Source organism: Scardinius erythrophthalmus (assembly GCF_964197995.2).
Source record: "Scardinius erythrophthalmus genome assembly, chromosome: 15".
Lineage (NCBI taxonomy): Eukaryota > Metazoa > Chordata > Actinopteri > Cypriniformes > Leuciscidae > Scardinius > Scardinius erythrophthalmus.
The window spans coordinates 23,883,210-23,904,621 of record NC_138235.1 but is presented as its reverse complement, the minus strand read 5'-3'; the positions used below and the strand labels follow the sequence as shown (position 1 = coordinate 23,904,621).

The window sequence follows — 21,412 nt, the reverse complement described above, 5'->3', positions numbered from 1 at the left end:
CGCAAACGGTAATCGAGTGGTGTCTCATTTCTTAGAGAAACGTTCTTCCCCCTACCCTCCTTCACTCGGTATCGAAGGGCAAGGGGAAGACGCAGACAAAGGGGTAGGGGAAGGGGTAAGACAGAGAAATGAGATTGGCCCTAACCCTTCAATCTAGATTATTTTAGATTACAGACAGGAATCACTCCTAAAGTTTAGGAGTCTGTTTAAAAATCATATGGTCATCTGGGGTGTCACCTGTTGGGGTCAGAGTGATTGGCGATGATGTTGTAGCAGCCTGTGATGAGACGCTCGTAGACGAGAGCCAGGAAAGCATCAGATTCGGCGGGGCCCAGGATCCTCTCCAGTGAGGTGCTGCAGATCTCCGCAACGCTCTCTGTGCTACTCTCCAGCAGGAGGGGCAGCAGCGTGCGGATCACCTGTGGACTGTTCAGCTCCTCTGTGCTATAGCCAAACACAAAAAATTGGCATCTATCAATCTGTTATACCATGCATCTGTTTCAACTGTCGCTCAAGACTTACACAATGAGGTCCCCAGTAAGGCGCACTAACGAGAGCAGAATGTGTTTGAGAGAGGAGGCTAAGGGCAACGATTGGCTGCTGAGGGTCCCCAGGTGGGCCGCTTGAATCGCGCTGATGTAACTTTCCGACGGGATGGTGTCATTGGCAAAGGCGTTCCGCTGTAGACAAAGAAACCGATCAGTGTAAAGTAAAGAACTAAGAGAGTATGTTTACTGTGAGAGCTGAAGTAAAAGCATGCATACCCATGAGCCAATGTTGGGGAATTCATTTGTGTGAATGTTGTTCCATGTTTCACAAAGTGTCTGAACGGCTGATGGCAGATTCTGCATCACAGTCTGACCTGAAAGAGCAAAAACAGCAGACATAAATGAAAATAAAAAAACACCTGTATCTACCCTGCACTGAACAAAAAAATGGATTAGATAAGCCAATATACATAAAAACCATTGTGTCAATAACATCTTGATATCTAGAATCCTTACCAAGCAAGTTGGCTTTGCAGCGTGTGGATCCAATGGACAACACAGCAGAATAACCTTGCAGTTTAGCTTCAGTGGGTTTATTTTCTCCTTCCTCTGGCAGGCTCATCAACAGGTATGACCTGAGCAAACATATGACCAGCAAACCAATCAAGAAGGGCTTAAGGACAGTTCCATTCAAGCATTTGGTTTCATAGTTTATTTGTTTATTTCAAGTTTTCAAGTTTCATTTGAGGACTTTAAATGGATGGTTAACCCAGAAACAACCTTGGAACACAAAAGGAGACATTTTAAAGAACCTTAATACAGCTATTTTCCAAATATCACAAGTTCAAGCTCCAAAGAGTATAAAAAGTGCCACAAAGCTATTAAAATCATTTGCACTATATTAAAAGTGTTCTGAAGCCATTTAAGGAACATACTGAAATATAAGACAATATTTGCTGATATTAAACCCTAAGGAAAGCCGTTAACTCAAAAACTACTGTAACAGGACTGTTGAGCTGTTAAGCCAGTTCTGTTCAATTAACAGTTGAACCAATTCACAAATGGGACTGCACAATTTGTTCAAGAAACGAACCAATCTGTTTTTTGGTTAAACTCAATGATTTATAAGGGCAAAGATTAAGAGTAAACAACAACCACTTAAATTTCAGTCTATTCCTCACACAAAGCTATCAAGTATAAGCCCATCATATTTTGCAGTCATATGAACTTATGAAACTTTTATTGTGGTTTGAATAAATTATGGCAGAATTCTCCTTTTTAGGTGAACAATTCTTTAAAATCTGTAATAAACGTCAATGTATGTGTGTAATCAGAACCTGGTGAAGGCTGTATAGACGTCAATGAGCTGCAGTGTGGCAGGCAGCAGGTTTTTGGTGATCTCAGAGGATTTGTTGGGGTCTGTATCAGCAGCTACTTTGGAGAAATGCTCATCTAAAGACACTTGCACTTTGGAAATCACAGCATCCAATGTGTAGATGGTTTGTAGAGAGGGTACTTGGTGAAGAGGTAGGATGCTGTTGGGGTCCACGCAGCAAAACGACGAAATCTATTGAGGAGATATTAAACAAGGTCATATATTAAGAGACAAGGAGATCTATATCAGCCATTAATGGCTACTACATTATCAATTCTATATTTCTACTACATTATCGATTCTACAGTTCTACTACATTATCAATTATTCCAGCATTATCAAGACTGCCATGAAAATTGTGGAGTGGAAAGACCATCCATCGCTCCAAACATTATATTAACAGTCTGTGTACAGGGGGGCACAATGGATACTGACTGACCCTTCTCACATCCTTCATCCGGAATATGTGCTTCTGACTTCAAGAAGAAGGTATAGAGCCCAAATGCCCAAATGTTGAATGAACCGGTTTAAAAACTCTTTTGTGCCCATCTCCATTGAACTTTTGAATAGCAGGCCTTTGTCCTTATGATTGTTTCTGGTTAGCACTGATTACTTAACATTATTTATTGCTTTATATTATAATTCTTATTTATTGGTGTTTATTGTTATTTTATTGCTGTTCTTAAGGTTTATGCGACCGTTATTTGTGCGATAACAGTGGCCTTTTTAGATGTGCAATATGACGACCTACATGTTCTACATGATTTGCTCCACTGTATGGATTGTTTAGGTGAGATACATGTGATTGATTTATCCTGTGATTGATTTAGAATTTATTATAAACTCTTATCTATTTATTTATTATTTATTGTGATTGATTTATCCTGTGATTGATTTAGAATTTATTTTAAACTCTTATCTATTTATTTATTATTTATTCTGGAAATGCAGCATACACTGAGCAAGCAAAAGGGGACAATAAAGTATATTGTATTGTACTGTACTCTGAGAGTGTACCTGTCTGGCGATGTATTCCTCTGCAAGATCCACATCATATTTCACTGCACTGCATTTGGCCGAGGCCACTACGATCAAAGATGTGGCGTGGTCAGCTTTCATTCCTTGTTTCACTAGGTTTTCCTGATAAAAAGAGTTAACAGAGATGAATCTGAAGCTTAGAGGGACTTTAAAAAATACAGGACACCTTGATCATTTGGGCAAGATTTTCTTAATGTTACGGTTACAAAACCGACCTGGATCCAGTTGACGAAAGTGCTGACTCGCAACCTTGATGACCACCTCAGGGTGTGTAAGATATCACTCTCGCTGGGGTCAGTGTTGCCACTCTTAAGCTGCTCAACATAGGCCTTTGAAGGTGGCAGCACTCCCAAGATCTTCCACAGCACTAGGAAGTAGTACTGCAAGGAACATGCTTCCTGTAACAGATTGACAGCGACATTTAGAGGTTAACCAACACAAACACAAGGTGATTGTGAAAATTACAGAATGTGTCTAACTCACTACTGGGGTGATGGGCTTATTTTCCTGCCGTCTTGCTGTGTCAAAGCGGGAGCCTGCAGCCAACAAGGAGATCAGCGAGGAGTATAAATCGTCATACTTCACTGCACCATTGAACAGTACTTGGAAGACCTGTAACAGTTGACAAAAAACATGCACATTAACTTAAAATGAACATTTAGATATAAACAAGGGTCTTCAAACTTTTAAGGAAAAAAGCCCCATGGTAAATAGAGACGGGTGCTCAGACACTCCCATGGCTCTAATACTTCTATAGACTTGTGATGTGTGGCCTCACCTTGCCGTCAAGTCGACTCCTGTCATCCTCTGAGGCTTCAGGGGACAGAACGCAGTAGAATTTCGGCTGCACTGTGGAATCTAAATGAAAGCAACAACAGACATCAATAACAATCAAAACAGCTCTTGCACTAAGGGTGTACTCACACTAGGCACGGTTGCCATGAACCGGGCCCGAGTACGATTGTCCCCCCTCCCCACTCCCCCTCTGGCCTGCACTCACATAGGGTTTCAGCATTCGTGCCGGAGCACGCTTACGTCATTATGGTGCAACGGTTTCGGGATAAACAGGAAGAGCGGCGCTCTCACTGAACACAATGGAGTCCATCGCTCTGTTTACTTTGTGGATAATTTTGAGTCGTTTGGTCCACAGCCCTCTCACAGCCTGTTGTTAAACAGATCTATCGCCTTTGTGGCACGAAAATTTTCACGTAATCGTGCTGTTCGTATGAGGAGGTTTGCAAGGTACCAGCTGAAGTGCAGCAAGGACTTTGCAGCTTTGATTACGGACTACAGTTCCCGACGTCACGCGTCCTGTTCCGTGCTCCAGCATGGTTAGCGCTCACACTGCATGCGAACCGCGCCCGAGTCCAACTGAACCGTGCTCTGGCCCACCTCTTCCAAGCGGGCCAGGGCCGGCTAATCGAGCCGCGCCCGGGCACGGTTCGGAGCACTCACACTAGTCAAACGAACCGCGCTTTGGTGGTCAAACGCACTCGGGCACGGTTCAAACTGGCTAGTGTGAGTACACCCTTAATTACCAAAGCTTTCAACTGTTGTTTGTTGAGCACTGCTTTATCAAGGGCATAATGGAAAGAAATATAAGAGGTCTGACTTACTCCTACCTGCCGAGCAGTGCTTGGCCCAGTTCTCCTCCACCTCTTTGAAACCATAATAAAGTGGGATGGCACCTCTCTTTCCCCCCTCCTGTCCAGAACTGGCTCCGGATGCCAATGGTGTCAGGAGATTGTACTGAACCTGAGTGTGGAAATAAAATCAAACTGTTAAAAACTATCTACAAAACAGTGGCATGTTTCCAGTGAAAGTACAGCTACATTCGTACCTGCTCAAACAAGTACATGGGAGCTTTTGAGTACTGATGCAGCAGGTAGTCAAACACAAGCAAGATGCGGGCCAGGTTGAGGGGTACAGCCTGAAGCTGAGAATCAACGTGGGCCGCGATTTCAGCGATGGCCTGCATGCAGAGGGTTAGGACGTTGCGGCGGCCCTTTTCAGAGAAGTTGTGGAAGATAAGCAAAAGCAGCTGGAGGTGTTCAACGTTTAGGTCCTCGTCAGCAGGCACCGCTCCCTGTAGCGTGTGCTGTTTTAGAGTGCCCACAAACCTACGGAAAATATATTCCAGTTGTGAATGTGTTATACAACGAATTTGATGTTAACACACAATATATCTTGTGAAGAATCCAAAGCTACATTTGAGAAAAGAAAATTAATTCTTAAACATTGAGTGATGTCTTACCTCTCCCAGACCTTCATGCACTCAGGTACATCAGGCTCCCCCTGCTGGCTGGCTTTATGCTGCCAGATCAGCAGTAACCTGGAAAGCACTGAGAGAGACTGAGGATGGATGTACATGGGCCAGGGACCCTCTGAGAATGGGGCAACACCCAACTGCTGCAGAAGAGTGTTCTGAAGAAAAGTTATACAAAACAAGGTATCAGATGCCTGTTGTCTGTAATACTGAGATGCAGCTTAGGCATTTTTAAGCATATATTTTTTTAATAATTTACCTGTAGGGATGGAGAGGGCAGGTCTGACGTTACCAGAGAGTGATTGAAGTGATAGAGGGCTGAGGCGAATTCGTCATCAGAGGAACCTGGATGGCAAAAAAGTTGCATGTTAGGAAAAGCCTAAACAGAAATCTAAATGTAGACTTAGATAAGAGTGGGGGGCTTTAAAAACCTTTGACATCTTTGTCAACATCCTTGATGATGCTGGCGAGGGTGGCCATGTGCTGCTCCGTGAGGGACACGCTCAGGTAGTTGCGAATGAAATTATTTCTGGACTTCAGCATGGAGGTGGTGATGAAGTTTAGTATGCTTGAGGCCAAACTCAAAAACTAGAACAAGAAACACATCAAGTCAACATAAAAATGGCTCTTGCAATCCATTTCACTTATCATGTAATGTAATGTAAACCGATATGGCAGTTATATGGGATTTATTGAGAACTGACAACCTAGTGGCATGGCTGAAACATCACACAGAAGCTGTGTTTTTGAACACTTTTTACAAAGTACTTTATGTATTTAAAGTAAGAAATTGAATTTAAAAAAATTGAGTGCCTTTAAAAAAAAAAAAGTAAAAAAGAAAACCGTATCAATTTTGATTTCAACATATCAAAACAGCCACAGAGGTTTTGTTTTTTCACACTGGTTTTGAGTGGCTGAATCATGAACTCAACAACTCTGCATAGACAAGTCTGCTTTGGTTATCAGCTCTCTATATAACAAATATGTTTGTACAGGACATAAAACAACATTTCGGTTCCAGCAGCAAAGTTAGTCAAAATCAGATCTGCACATTGTGGCCTTACCAACTCCGGGTCCTTGCGACTGGCCAGGATGTTGCCATTCTCTGCCGTGTTCAGCTTGCTGGGACTCTTGAGTCTCGGAGACGTTTCCAGAGGTGGGGGAGGAGGGGGAGGTGGAGGTGCCACCTTCTCTTTACTGGGAGAAATAGTCTCTTCAAACCACAGTCCCAGAATGGGCTCACTATCATCATCTGAAAACACGCCAAGAGTGACATTCAGCACCACATTCAATGAAGTCACTGTACTGTATGCAAACAGTGATGTTTCCATTTAGCCATGGAAATAAATCTACTTAAGATCTTTTTACTGCAAAATAAACAGAAGCATAATGAGACACTACGAGTCTGACCTAAAACAGAGATCTGCTGACCTGAGAAACAAGCTGCTCTTGTCCTCTCCTGTCTTCTCTCTGCTGAAATAATGAACACTGTCACTAGCTGTGATGGCTGCCAGATCAGCACAGTTAGCAGAGCATGCTTAGCGTGCCACAGTGTTCCGGAGCAGGAAGTAAACTGACCTGACTCTGAGCTCTGGGGAGGACTGACTGCTGTCCTTCTACTACAGTGTGCTGTGCTCAGGAACTGCCTGAGAATGTCCCTGAGATTCCTCAGCCCTGACACTAGCTCAGTAAACCACAAGCAAACCCTGTACTCAGCTGCATAAAAAATAACTCATTCTAATATCATTAAATAAGACAGCTGGGAGAACCTCGCAAAAACGGTGAAGAAAAGCACAGGTCATGTTTCAATACAAAACATCGAAAGTACATTTTGCATTAAGAAAATGAAGACTGTTTTTGAATTGATGAATTAAGTTTGTATTTTGACATGATTGATATAATAATAAAGCACATTTAAATCCTCCCTTCCCAACTGTCAGTAGACTATTGGAATGCAAAAAGAGATAAAAACAAGATAAAATATAAAAATTTTGCATAAAAGAAAATGAAGTCTATTTTTGTTTGTTTTGACATTACTGTTATAAAAAATAAGTGCAATTGTAGCAGCAATAAAAAAGCATTATAATAAACCGTATATTAGAATTGCAGTAATTTTTTTTTATTCTAAAGTGTTTTAAGAAAGCTTATTTAGGAGTAATAAAATAATCAACAAGGAAAAATAAAATGAACAAAATAATATAAAAATATACATGTTTGTGGACAGGATGATTTTCATTATTATTCCATTCATTAATGTTCCAGTACTGAGAATGTGATTTTTCTTCATTGCAAAATGTGCTTAATTGATGAAAATAAAGCTTTTTTTTTTTTTTGTGAGAATCACCCAGCTAGACATCAATCTAATGGGAGATTTACTGGTAAAAGCAACTACTCTACATATAAACTGAATGTCAGGTTCTTTCTTAATTACAAGATCAACTACAATGTCTGACCTCACTGTGGCCTTCATTTACAAGGTTAAAGGGTTATGAAACACAACTCATTTTTTGAGATGTTAAGAGATATGTACTGGTTGCACATTAATAAAAACAACAATAGCACTCATGTTTATTATTAAGAGAAAATTGAGGATGTGTTTCGGTTTTCTTGGCGATTTCGTTCCTCCTGTTTAAAAAGCAAAGTTGAATCAACGTCATGAAAAGTGAGGTATGTGGCTGGAGTGTTCTTGTCTTCAGTTTCTTTGTATTATTCTTGAGAATAAACTCTTTTAATCCAATCACTGCGCTGTATTACTCATGAGAATTCAAATGTCACATAAGACCGGTTCAGCATTGTTCGTTCATCTCTGCCGGTTCAGCTTTGCGTTCGGACACACTGTGTAAGTGTTTCAGAACAGTAGCACAAGAGTGTTGTTTGCGTTTTCACCACGATGTGGTCAGAGATGGAGTTTTGATGACAAGATGGATTATTCTGATGCACAGAAGAAAATGATGTAGACCCAAAATTCAAAGAAGAATGGACCAATAGCTCTGCAAATTTATAATGCTGATTTGTTGATATTTCTAAGAATAATTTAAAGTATTTGATTTGGTCATGATTGTTGTTAGTAGAATCTAATGACACGATTTCAGTGAGTTTGTTGTCATAGGGTTATATTTATAAAATACATCAAGGTGCCTCCAAATCAGGGTTTTTTTCACCGCTCACATTTAAATATTAATTTGTCTGTATAATGAATGTGTTGCAAATGTTTTATTTTTTGTTATCTCCCTTCTTCCCACCCTCTACACTCCCACTTTTCCAGGGGTTTTTTTTTTTTTTTTTTTTTAAATACGTGTGAACAAGCAGTGCTCAAACAGGGGAGTTTCTTGACCCTTAAATTAACAAGAAATCTGCAGTGTTCGTTACCTTGACTGCTGTCCTCTTCTGTGCTGCTGAAGTCATCTTCATAGTAAGTGTTGGAGTCAGTGGAGGCACTGGCGTCACTGCTGACCGAACCCTTCCTCTGTCGCTGCAGCACACATGCCTGAATCAAGCACAACCAGAGCCACCGCATTCATCAAACACAACAGACCACGTCCTCATAGCAACCATGATCGAATCTCGTGGTCACATACCTTTTTATAGGAGGTGGAGAGCAGCGTGAAGAGCAGGTTGGTGAGAGGGACCGAGTCAATGAGTCTCTGCACTCTCTGGATAGACGTGCTCTGGGCCATGATGTTCAGCTCTGCTGGAGGACCGTCACTAGCCCAGCCCTTGAAGACAGATAATGGCTTCATTCACATTTACAATATAAACATGCCCTAGTATTTCAAAAGAAGCTAATGTGTTTGGCCTTACTCTGTGAAGAGCCTCCACTTGTAAGTCCTGGAACAGTGATGTGAGCAGCTTGATCGAGTGATTGGCCAGAATGACTGACAGAACCCCAAAACCTTGGTGCCTGATGGGGAAAAAAAGACTCCAATTCATAAATACAATGAATGTAATACATTTCAGCGATTATGAGCTTGTCTTTTAATTTATTTCTGTATTCATTTGTTTTAATTTTATTTTAGGGTGGTGGTGGGGGCATAAAATAAAAAATGTCAGGATGATGCTGTCCAAATATCATTACAAAGAAGAAAAGGGCCTCATTTAAAGAATGAAAACCATAAAAAGTAGTTTGACAAAATATTTGATTACTTTGAAAAAAATAAAACTTTTGGTTACACTTTATTTTAAGGTGTCATTGTAACAGTGTAATTATATATTTAAGTACTGAGTAATACAACTGAGTAAAGCAACTACATGTACTTACTATAGGGTTAGTTGCATATAATTATGCATAATTTACTGTTATTACCATGGTAAGTACATGTAACAAGGACACTGTAAAATAAAGTGTTACCCAACTTTTTTTAACAAAACTGCTTTATAATTTATAAATATAATATAAATATTGTGATATTAGGAAAATATTATCATGATAAGAGGATCCTGCAGACCATCATGAAAAATTGTCAAGGTCAAAAAAATCTCTTAAACTTTAAAAAAAGATTAAACCTGAGGACCAGTGTTTTAGGACACTTTTATAACTCATATTCATTAGGCACTTACCCTTTACCCGGGCCAAGTTTAGGAGATCCTGCTCCGTCCTTGGTTCGGGTGGAGATGTCTCGGACCCGTAGTGCTGCCAGGGGATCTTTCTCCTTCCCTTTATCAGCCAGGGCCGTGGGGCTTAGGTTCAGTATCAAATACAGGCTGTTCAACAGGCACCAGGCGCCCAAGAGTTGAAAGTTCTGATAATGCTGTTGAAACACGAAACCAGATCTCAGATGTGGGACATTCTCACTTATGTTGTATACTCTGTGGCAAATAATTCACCTACCTCCCCTCCAGCTCTGCGAGAGTTACTGATGGCCTGTCCAATCATCTCATAGATTTCAAGCTGTTGAAAAAAGGAAAAACAGAAGATCAGCAGTGTAGCGAAGACAATAAAACTTTCAAAAGTCATCTGCCACCTTCACTAATGACACATACGCATTTCTGCACAATGGTAGCAGCATCATTTTCATAGTCTTCCTCCTTGGAGCCAGTGGAGGCTGCACGAAGCTGCAAGCCACTGCCCACCTGCAGTATGGCCATGCAAGTCGCCACACTCACACCTGAGAGAAAAAAAACACACACACACACACACACACACATCTGAAGTTCTGTGTAAATCTGAACTCTACAAGAGGAGCTTTTTTTTTTTCTTCAATGAACCCACCTGCATAGAGGCAGCTTAGTGCTAACACAGTCACATCAAGTAGTCTCCCAGGGGTCAAAGGCTCCAGTACAGGCAAGGAAAGTGTGTCCAAGGCCATGGTCACATCAATCACCAGGGAGTGAAAACTGAAATGGGGATGGAAGTCAGTGTACTTACTCTTTACAGGTTCAACAAAAAGCAGTGAGCTGAGGGAGTCTTTGGTTTACCCATTTCGGACAGCGGTAGCATCTGCCACAGTGGCCGGCATGATGAAGAAAGAGTTGGCGGATACCGCATCCTGGAAGCGGTTGATATACCGTAAGAAGTAAGGAAGGTTGAGGCACACACGCAGCAACTTCTCTGAACCTCCTGTAATGCATGGGATAAGAATAAGGACTTATACAGTGGAATAAAATGTTCAACTTAAATAAGTTTACAATATTAAAAGCTTTGGACAACTCAAATGTGCGACATCCAACTCCTGTAATGTTTTTTTCCTGTAAATATTGAAGTCCATATGTATTAAAGAAAGCAGCAAACAGCTCCGACCTCTGTACCGTAGCGCGCTCAATTTTAGATTTCACGCAGAGATTGACAGGATAGGGCAAAGATGGAGCTAGTGTTAAACAAAAAAGCCAGTGCCTGTCAGTGGAGCACGATCTACGAGTTGCTCTATCCTCAATCTTCCCCAGTATCAAGAGGCTATGCTCGCAAAAGCAGGAAAAAATATCCCATTAAAATGCCTGCGACACAGTTCAATGCACAGATATTTTAGTATAAGGTCAGGTTTGAACAAAGCAAATGAGAAACTATAGATTTTTTTTTATTGGAGTTTGTTAATGATATTCAAACTCACACAAACGCTTTTAACATTAAATAAAGCACATAAACAGTACCTGAGATTATCATACTTTCTGTTGTTGTTCCAGCCGCGATGTCGCAGAAAAATAGAAACTGTTTCTAAAATATAATCATCGCGTGTCGCCGTCGTAACTGGTTAGGACACGGTGTTAGGCCTATGTCTGTTGTGATGCATTCATAATAAATTAAGTGCCTTTGGTGTCCTCATCAGAATCACGCATGAACATAATGCAAAATAATGAAATTCTGAGGTGTTATGATAAATTAACAAACATTTACACACATAGAAGTACAATGATATATCTCTTGAAATGCGTTTCTCATTTTATACCATTTTCTTTGACTGGATGTATGTGACTTTGGCATATAGCCTACCACACGCTGCTCAGCTAACTTCACTGAGTGTAAAAAGTGGTGAAATGACACAAAATGAAAATATATTTTTTTTATATTCTTATTTTTCTCAAGTTGTTTGATAGAAGTCAATTTGATAATGTATATGCTATTTTCATAATATTATTAAACATATGTATGTACACATGTCCGTTTAGTTTAATTGGGTTGGGGTGCCGAAGGAAAAAAAAAAAGCTACAAAGGGGTGCCATGCTTTCAAAAAGTTTGGGAACTTTAAAATAATTAAAGCGCATATATTTAACCCACAGGGTTAAATTGAATTGCAGCCTTAGTGAATTCACAATAGCACTACGCTATTGTATGGTTTTTAAATGGTTAATACATCGTACATCCTTAGAAAACGGTCTAATAATGCGGTTCAAGGATTCTCGTCCATGGAATGCTCCACTTCCGATATTTTGCAAGTTACTCGACAAAGGTAAATTGCAACCGAGGATTTTGTTTCTTTTTTTAAATTGAGTACTCGAATTCAACATGCAATTGTATGCAAATGCAAATGCAAAATGGCATTGTGAATATGGTCTTAATAGGGAATGTTGTGCCTAGAAGGTACTTGGTCTGATTTTATCAAGTGGTATTTGGGTTGAAAAGTTTGAGCTCAAAAGCCCAGCTCACCTAATTCTTGTAAACTGGACACATTTTGAGAGATGAAGGCATTCTTCATTTTGGCCTGCAATGCCTGATCTGTTGTTGTCTGGTCATCACACTCATTCTCACCCTGTAAAACACATGACATTACAGTTTTGCCCTTAAACATCATCTTTGTTTGCTCATAACAAAACAGCAGAAATCCCAGGAGTGATCACATCATTAACTGCGTTTACATGGACCCTAATAATCTGTTCGTATTCAGACTAGTAGTAAAGTCATAATAAAAAACAAAAAGTCACATAACCACATAAATCGTAATGGATTTCATTGAGATTGTAAGGGGTGGTTTAAATGCTGGTTTAAAAAAGCTGGCGGTGCTGAAACTGGAATTTTCTGCACATGTGCCTTGATGTAGAATTGGCGTAATGAGGTATGACGCACGGAACGAGCTGTTGTTGTCGAATATGGACTCATAAATGACTGTCTTTTCATTCTAAAATTCTCCTTTCACTCATCGTCCATGAAGTGATGCAGGACAACATTGTCCCACTAGTCCTTGCTTCAGACTCTCATCCACAGACACCTTGTTTTGGGCGTAAGAAGGGGCGTTTTTACTGCTTGATAAATATAATCAGCATGGCACAATGCTTCATGTGTTCATCGTCTCCCTTAAATAAATAAATATTAATTCTGCTTTTTAAAACAAAGATAAGAAAGAATAATAGGAGGATGGTTGATAAGTGCCAACAGCAGAAACTCTATATTCATGCAGTGTGTGCTTGACAGAAGATCAATTCCGATTTCAAGCTTGTGATAAAACACGCACATAAACCCAATCACTTTATTTAGCGTTCATGTAAACTCTATGTTCAGATTTATCAAACAAATAAAAGGTATCCATGTAAACATAGCTATTGTGAACTCAATTAAAAGAATAATCTAATTCACTGACCTGCATGTGAACGGATGGAGAGGCCAGCACGGTAATGTCAGGGTTAAACACTGACGTCAGCTGATTGAAAAAGTTCATTTGGACTTCTTTATGTCTGAGCTCGGGGTTAACAGGGGAAGGAAGCTCCTTCTGGTCCTCCACTGGAAAGCAAGAGCACCAAAAGATGATTGCAGAATATCAGCAGACAGAATCTCATCTTTGAGTTGACTATTCTGGAAAAAGATGATCTTAAATCCTCTCTGACAGAGGAAAGAAAACAAAGCTTCCTTTCTACCATTTCGGCACTCACATGAGTAAAAAAGGTTAATACACTCATATGAGACAATGCTTTGCTTGGACTGAATAGTGTCAAGGAGGATGTAATTTTTTGGAAAAAGTAGACAATGATTAATTTGTAGGGCTGTCAAACCACTGAAAATTACTTCCATGATGCATTGTTAAATTAAATTATTTGTATACAATCATATAAATAAATATTTCCTGAGAAAAGCCCCCACATTAACATAATTTGCAGTAGGAAAATTACATATTAATGGATGTTTTAGAGTTTTTAGAGTTTCTGGATTACAGGAATGCCTTACTAATTTGTAATATTAAAGAATGCAATTTCTTAACAGAACAGCTCCCTTCTGACTTGATCTAAACGCAGTAAACCTCACAAGAGAGCTTATAATTAGCCACAATAATCAAATGAGCAAGAAAACAGACACGCAAAAAACTATGCTTCATTAATTTTTATGAACAGCAGATGACAAGTTGTAGGGGTGTGTGCGATATTGACAAAAATAATATCGATAGCGGTAATTAAACAATATTTTACTGTGTGTTTATTGTGCTGGTGCCTTGGCAGGTTTAGGACTGCCAGGCCAGTTGCCTCTTAAAGTTTTGGATATTCTTCATATTCTGTGTGGTGGTCAGTTCACAGCAGTGACAGAACTCATTTTTCCAAATACGTTTCAATTGATTTTTTATCGTTTATGAGCATTTTTACCTTTGTAAATCCAGTTTTTAAACCTAATTATATGCATGAATCATCTTTTGCATCAATTTAATATATTCAATCAAATTCAATTATAATAATAAGACTGTATAATAATAAAGGCTGTTACCAATCAAATTAAATAAGTATCAACAATTAATCTTTGCAATGGAGAGGAATCAAAAGCTGCATTTGAAGTGGCATTTTACACAGGCTGTTTAATGCAGCTCAGAGGTGACAAATGAATAACCTGCAGTTACAAACGCATAAATAATGTTTTAAACGTAAAACGTTGAATATTGATATTTGAAATGATTTAAAACATGAAAAGATACTTTCAATGTGAAATTAAAACCGCCAATAGGTGGAAGCAAGTCACCGTTAATAAATGAGTCATTGATATTCAACAGATTCATTCAAACGGCTGATTCATTCAGTAAGGAAACACCGCTGTGTGTTGTTTAGAGACGCAATTACAGTAACGTGGCTTTGATTTGAAATATTTTCGTTGGCGAACATTGGAAGTTAGTGACGAACGTAACTGTGGTTCTATGTGAAAGTGGAAGACCGCCAGAGCCAGATGTTGCCAAAAAACGTGTAGAATCACAGAATAGATTGAGAGCGCAGACTGCCCAACAGACTCGTACGCATGAGAAATTACCTGCGTCACCCAGTGCGTCAGCCTCTGTTAAGAAAGTGCAGCACTCTGCGTGCATCACTAAAACAAACAAACAATTGACCATTCTTACGCCAGGCTGCTGTCTTTTCAATGTAAGCCTTCAAAGACCTAACTGGAGATAGCTCCAACCGTATGTCAGCTTGATCTGCTGGCAGTGCAGCCAACACAATAGGCTTGTTCATAAACTGAAGACAAGATCTTGGGTAGAACGCCAGATTGGGCCACAATGAAACACTACGGAATCCACCACCGAGCGCAAACAGGGGGCACTCACCGATAGCGTGTGAGTGAACTCCATGCGTTTCGCTGTTGTAATGGCCAAGAGAAATGCAGTCTTAAATGACAGCCATTTAATGTCAGACTCTAACATTGGCTCAAATGGGGGGTGACACGGAATTAAGAACCATACCCAAGTCCAACTTTGAACTCTACACGCCCCGTGGAGGACACAGACAATTAGCTCCTTTCAGGAAAGCAACAATCAGCCAGTCAGACCCAAGTTATGAGTCACTAAACTCTGACCGGTGAGCTTCTAAAGCCGCCACATACATCTTTAGTGTGGATGTAGAACGTGTCCAAGTTCCAAAATATGTTGCAGAAAATCCAAAATACATCCAACTGAGCAGTGTAATGGATCAACATCACAGCTAGAACACCAGTCAGAGAACATCTTCCATTTACAAGCATACAACTTTCGCATGGATGCCGCACATGTACTCAAAACAGTGTCCCTGGCCCTGTCTGAACACTCCAAGAGAGTTCTGGTGGGCACGATGGCCACACCCACAGTTTCAACCGATCTGGATGTGGGTGCCAAACTCTTCCTTCTAGCAGACTCAGGAGGTCTGGTATGTTGGGCAGATGACAAGATGGTCCTATTATCAGTGAAAACAGAGTCTGAAACCATGGCCTCGCAGGCCAATGAGGAGCCACTAACAGCAGACGCGAAGCACTCTGCAAAGAGTCCTCCAAATCAGTGGTAACGGGGGGAAAGCAAATAGTGTCATGTCTGGCCAGTCGTAGGCTAATCCATCCAGACCCAGAGATCCCGGTTCTTCCATCAGGGAAAACCAACGAGGGCAGTGAGACGTCTGACTGTCCGTTAACACATCTACTACTGCGCAATACGTCCTCCATATCACTAGCACCACTTCTAAGTGTAGAGTCCAATCTCCCTGTCCAATTGCGGTCTGATTGAGTCGGCCTGGTAGATATCCTGCTTGGATGGACAGCAGGTTGACCTGAGGCCAAATAAACAGGTTGTGAGCTACCTGAAGCGCACTCTGTGACCTTGTGCCTCCCTGATGGTTTATATAAAAAACAGTCACATTGTTGTCTGTCCACACCAAAACATGTTTTCCTCTGTGAACAGTTTGAAAGTGAAGAAGAGTGAGAGAGACCCTCTCCAAGTGCCATTCACTCCCCTCTTGTGCAAGAGTGCCCAAAGCTGTGTAATGCCACAAAGCATATGCGCCAAAGAATAGGAAACTCGGCCAAGGCTTGCGGTAGAATTGCATGCACGAGACAATAGCTCATCAGTGCATCAGTGAATACATCCTGAAGAACTCTTCAGCAGCAAGCTGCACAAAATATAGTCACTTTGATTCAATCAGGACAGAATGAGAAAGAAATTGATTTGACGTGTTAAGTGGGTATTGTAGCTGAAGATACGCCATGGGTCACGAGGTGACAACTTTGTTATTCAATTCTCAGTCAAGCGCGGGGGAATTTCCACTAGTGCTTTAGCACTGCCTCTGGCAGTCTGGAGCAAAAGGAAATAGTCACTTAAAATTAACTTCTTGTGTATTAAACTTGTATAAAATCAATATCACATTTGTTATGTTGATATCTGGAGAAAAAACATTTAATTTAATAGTTAATTTAATATTAACTATTAAATTATATAAATATAGACTATTATGCAATGAAAATGTGCACCCACACTAGTCTAATCTACAAGACTACATCACGTATGCATGCACTCTCTGTGTGTGAGGGATATACTTGATAATGTCAAATTGGCGGCACATCGTAAAAACAAACAGACGATATATTTCGCACACCCCTAGGGGACAAATATAGTTACGACACATCTGGGTACCACCAGCCCTGCATCATCATTGCAAGACATTAATGAACTGCAAAAGGGCCTCCATGTGGACAGCATCTGTCCCAGCACAACTGCACAGTATTAGAACTTCCATAAAAACCTACAATCCTACACAACCTCTGCCCCTTTGTGTAGGCTGTTTATTTAATATTTTGTCAAAACAGATCATTTACCAAAAAGAGTATCCTACTTTCTTTCAGCTCCTTTTTACATTTTTTTACCATATACACTACCGTCCAAAAGTTTAGGTCATTAATTTTTGGGGGGGAAGAAATTAATACTTTTATTCAGCAAGGACGCACTACTTAATCAAAAAAGTGGCAGTAAAGACATTTATACTTTTACAAATATTTTCTTTCAAATAAATGCAGTTCTTTTAAGCTTCCTATTTATCAAAGAAGAATCATGAAAAAAAAGTTTCAACCTTTTCCAACATTAATAACAAGAAATGTCCTCCAGCAGAAAATGATTTCAACAGGATTAAAAAAAACTTGCGGACCCCAAACTTGAACAGTTGTGTATAAATTAATTCTGTAGATTTTCCCTCAAATCAGCACAAAACCAGATGTTATGTCCCTTTAGCCTTTTTAAGGCAAAAGGCAAAGCAAACATCTTCACCAACTGAAGTTACTGAGTTGAAATTATAACAAGCAAGAGGCGCATCATTTAACACACCAAAACACTGCTGCTGTATATTCCCATCCCGTATTACTGGGTCTAGCCTATATTTAAACCACAGAGATTAAATCCCAAAAAAATTCCAGGTCATTACACCAAACAAGACATTTCATTTGCCTTAGGGTGCTTTCACACGGGCAGTTTAGCTCGAAATGGTGTACGGTTTGCAAGAAAATTTGGTAATGTGAAAGCTATCATACGGACCCGATGCTACCTGTAGGAGGTTTGCTTACACTGGAACTGTGGCGCGATTTGATTGAATGTGAAAGACTCTTCTCTTTCAACAGAACTGTCTTGAAACAGGAAGTAAAGTAACCTGCGCATGCATTTTAGCCGATTGCGACATCATTAGTTCAACAAACCACATGTAAGGGATGACAGTTGTGATGATTTACAGTGAGCATGCAGTGTAATCACGCATAGTGCAATCAGAGTGGCAAATGAATGGCTCGCAGTCAGCTTGTTCCTCAGAGTCCGTTTGCAAGCAGCAGAAGCAGCCTTTATGCAACGAAATACAGTAAACCCAAGTGTAATTCACTCTGTTGCGCATAATAGCACCAAATTAATAATAAAAAAAATGTACTCGGTTCCTGGGGGCACCGTGAATGATCGCGCTTGGACTCGGACCACAGCAAACTTGCTCAGTGTGAAAGAATCCTAACAAGAACTCATTTATCCGGTAACACAGGGCTATGACAAATTAAAACAGCTCTTACCATCAGAAAGGGTCTTGACAGTTTGGGGAAGTTTGGCCGACTTCATCATCGCAGTAAAGGTGATAATCTCTGTCCGATCCAATCGACTGCAGCCAGTACAAAGGCCTTTTATTAAGAGGATCAGGTGCTTCTATTGAGCGGAAAGAGAAAGGAAGTTAGTTTATAAGAAAATGCTATGCTTATTCAAATAGACCAGATCAGATCAAAAGGTGCATGTCTGACCTGAGAGACTGCACATGCTTCATCAGGATTCTCCAGACGAAGCAATGAGAATTCAATCAATACTTTACATGCTGCAGCTACTGACAGCAACTGATTTCTGGGGACTAAAATGTGACAGAAGAACTGTTATTAAATGGGAATATTGCGAATAGCCAGTTAAATCTGTGTACGTCTATATTCAGCTAAAACATATGATGTAGCCTACTTTGGCTTGAAAATAAGGAAATTATAGATTTAGAATAAAATATTGAAATTTGACATACTTTGTCCACAAACAGTGGTGATGTAATGTGCAGATAGTGCCACAAAAGAGGAGTAGAATGGCTCATACTGTTTGTCATGGTGAAGAATCTCAGATTCACTATAAAAAAAGAAGAGGAAAAACAGTTACAATCAATGTAAATTGCAGTTTGCAACTCATTTTACTTTCGTAATGTGACATTTCCAAGTGACACCAGGTATGTAATGAGATCAAATGTAGGGCGGGACTGGATTATCCAGTATGAATTGACTGATTTATGAAAGTCCGTGTAACATATCAGAATGCAGCCAGACTGGGCTAAACTAACTAAAGAACTCACTAAATTCTGTTCCATCCAGCTATATTATGAAACTGTCCTTATAGTAAGCAGGTAACAAATAGCCGAGTTAGCAATAAAAGGTGAAAAACAAATAATTCCAAAGCTTAAACGTTTCTCTGGAGTAGGAATGCATGACCTTATCTGACAGACTGAATGCTTGCATGAAAGAAATATCAAAGTTCCTCATTTGTGTATAACAACAAACACTATATCAAACATCATTAAAAAGTGTTTAAGGTGCATGTGTTAAATGATTCCTAAATCTCTTTAAATAATTGCCCAGTTTGTACAAGTTATTTTAGTATTATTTATATAGCTTTTTAATATTTTTTTAATTTTAATTTTGTTTTAGTAATGTTGTTTCGTGCTTGTCATTTTTATTAGTTTTTTTTTTGTAGCCTATATAATTCTAATATGCTTTAATTTATTTTTATTTCAGTTTTTGTCATTTTTGTACAACACCTTAAACCTATTTTATTTCAGTTAGCTGCCAAGGCAGCATTTCTACATTGTTTGCCTTAAAGCTTTTTTATATACACATTTAAAAGAATAGCATTGGGAATTGACTTTTATTTTTGAACAAATACACTCATGTCAGCAAACAATACTGATCATAATGAATGATTCTGAATCCAGACAGATGAACAGACATATGGGATAGTAACACAAATTATTGCATTTTGAATTTAAAAACAAAATTTAGACTCAATCTTTATTAAACCACTAACATAAACAGGTTTAGTCCAGTATAGGTTGACAGCTCAATCGTACTACTTTCACTTTTGACTGGTTAAGTTGCACTTAGCTCATGAACACCGACAAAACAAAAATACAACAGTTAACGGTTTTTTTACTCAGAAATTCAACACATTGTGTTTACTGTTTATTTTAAAGCTCAGACAGTAGTTTGGCTCGTAGTCAAATCAGTGTTTATTAAGCATTAAATGACACACACTGTAATGTGTTTATATGCGCACACGTCACACCTAACACGTTTCTGTAAAAACGAAACTTTGATGACAGTAACGTTACACATATTTACACCGAAACAAATAAGGCTTTGAAATGGACAGCTAAACCTACAACAAACTAAAACACAGAATTTCGACGTTTATTTATTAACCAAACAAGGCTAACTCACAATTAGCGAACCATCAGCAACACTAGCACCAGCTGCTAAGTCATAGCTGGCTAGTTAGCAGGCACACCCCCATAAACATTAAATTGAACCGACTAAAATAACAACTTTGAGTAAATTGGACTAATGTGGTTTCCACTGACTGACAGGGGAAGATTTATTCGGTTGACATTTTAAAGGGACGCTTATGAGTAGCTATTGACAGTGGCTAGCAGGCTAACTAACTAGCGCTGTTTGGGGTTAGTCGAGGGAGGCTAACAAGCTCATTCGGTGTCAATTAATTCACTTCCGACACGAATATAAAATCACTTTATTTAGGGTTGGATGTCAGTGGATTTAGGGTTCATTATAAGCAATCGACATTGTTAAAATATCATTCGGGACGCTTTTATGAACGTAAAAGAATGGATCCCCGGCCTGATGATGAAGCAGAATCTGATGTATCTGCTACTGTAAATGCACAGTAACACTCCAGCTGTGTCTTTAAACCCAACGAGCTGGCTACGTAGAACGCATTTTAAGGCATCATTTGCGCGTTCAAAATCATTTTTGGCTTTGGAAACCATTTCAGACAGCATTTTGGGCCATTATGTGCGCATTGGGAACAGCCCAAACCCTCTCATGATGCCCAGAAATGCTGTCAAGGTAGTCAGCTGACTAGGTTTTGAGTCAGAGCCTCGGTGCTGCCATAGCATCACAGCTAATGCGGAGTCACTCAACAGTTTATTTCAGCCCTGCACGGGGCAACTCAACAAACAAGCCCTCGTCTGACCTGTTTATGATGGATCCTATAAGCTGAGGTAGCTCTTTCGTTTCGAAAGCCGTGTAGGACGCTGATAAAAGTGGCCGTACGGCTGCGGTCCACTCAGGTTCTCCATCTCCTCCACTCGACGCCATCTTGAGATACTCTATTAGAATCCAAGAGCGGAAATGAGGTTAATCATCAGACGCCAAATAACAGGAACTGTCGTCAGAGATAAACATGAAAAGTCTTGGGTGTTGTCATGATGTGAGCACGTTGTAACCATAGACTGTAAAAAATAGTTAAAATAAAAAGTTGTAACCTGAGAAAATAATAGGACTGTGATGGACTGTTTTTACTCTTAAGCTTAAAACAGCTTAGAAAAACGTTTACT

General features: G+C 39.7%; 1 protein-coding gene across 23 annotated transcripts in view; it reads right to left on the bottom strand.

Annotated features, from left to right (window-relative positions):
- Positions 1–21,199, bottom strand: part of ubr4 (ubiquitin protein ligase E3 component n-recognin 4) — a 52,967-nt gene extending 31,768 nt beyond the window's left edge. For 7 of the 23 annotated variants that reach the window (XM_081387574.1, XM_081387575.1, XM_081387579.1 and 4 more), the window contains exons 1-30: positions 21,049–21,199; positions 18,821–18,918; positions 18,558–18,661; positions 18,336–18,465; positions 13,174–13,313; positions 12,246–12,348; positions 10,583–10,724; positions 10,377–10,501; positions 10,148–10,272; positions 9,996–10,055; positions 9,725–9,915; positions 8,969–9,068; positions 8,746–8,901; positions 8,537–8,654; positions 6,599–6,640; positions 6,232–6,419; positions 5,599–5,755; positions 5,427–5,512; positions 5,156–5,325; positions 4,742–5,021; positions 4,518–4,656; positions 3,680–3,759; positions 3,385–3,513; positions 3,117–3,299; positions 2,881–3,003; positions 1,826–2,055; positions 1,005–1,123; positions 765–862; positions 523–680; positions 238–444 (exon numbers count right to left, since the gene is read on the bottom strand). In XM_081387574.1, coding sequence (XP_081243700.1) covers positions 238–444; positions 523–680; positions 765–862; positions 1,005–1,123; positions 1,826–2,055; positions 2,881–3,003; positions 3,117–3,299; positions 3,385–3,513; positions 3,680–3,759; positions 4,518–4,656; positions 4,742–5,021; positions 5,156–5,325; positions 5,427–5,512; positions 5,599–5,755; positions 6,232–6,419; positions 6,599–6,640; positions 8,537–8,654; positions 8,746–8,901; positions 8,969–9,068; positions 9,725–9,915; positions 9,996–10,055; positions 10,148–10,272; positions 10,377–10,501; positions 10,583–10,724; positions 12,246–12,348; positions 13,174–13,313; positions 18,336–18,465; positions 18,558–18,661; positions 18,821–18,918; positions 21,049–21,173 — 4,106 coding nt within the window. In that variant the 5' untranslated portion in view covers positions 21,174–21,199. The remainder of the gene's footprint in view (positions 1–237; positions 445–522; positions 681–764; positions 863–1,004; positions 1,124–1,825; positions 2,056–2,880; positions 3,004–3,116; positions 3,300–3,384; positions 3,514–3,679; positions 3,760–4,517; positions 4,657–4,741; positions 5,022–5,155; positions 5,326–5,426; positions 5,513–5,598; positions 5,756–6,231; positions 6,420–6,598; positions 6,641–8,536; positions 8,655–8,745; positions 8,902–8,968; positions 9,069–9,724; positions 9,916–9,995; positions 10,056–10,147; positions 10,273–10,376; positions 10,502–10,582; positions 10,725–12,245; positions 12,349–13,173; positions 13,314–18,335; positions 18,466–18,557; positions 18,662–18,820; positions 18,919–21,048) is intronic. The other 16 variants (XM_081387591.1, XM_081387580.1, XM_081387588.1 and 13 more) reach the window with 8 other exon arrangements.
- Positions 21,200–21,412: the final 213 nt, after the last annotated feature.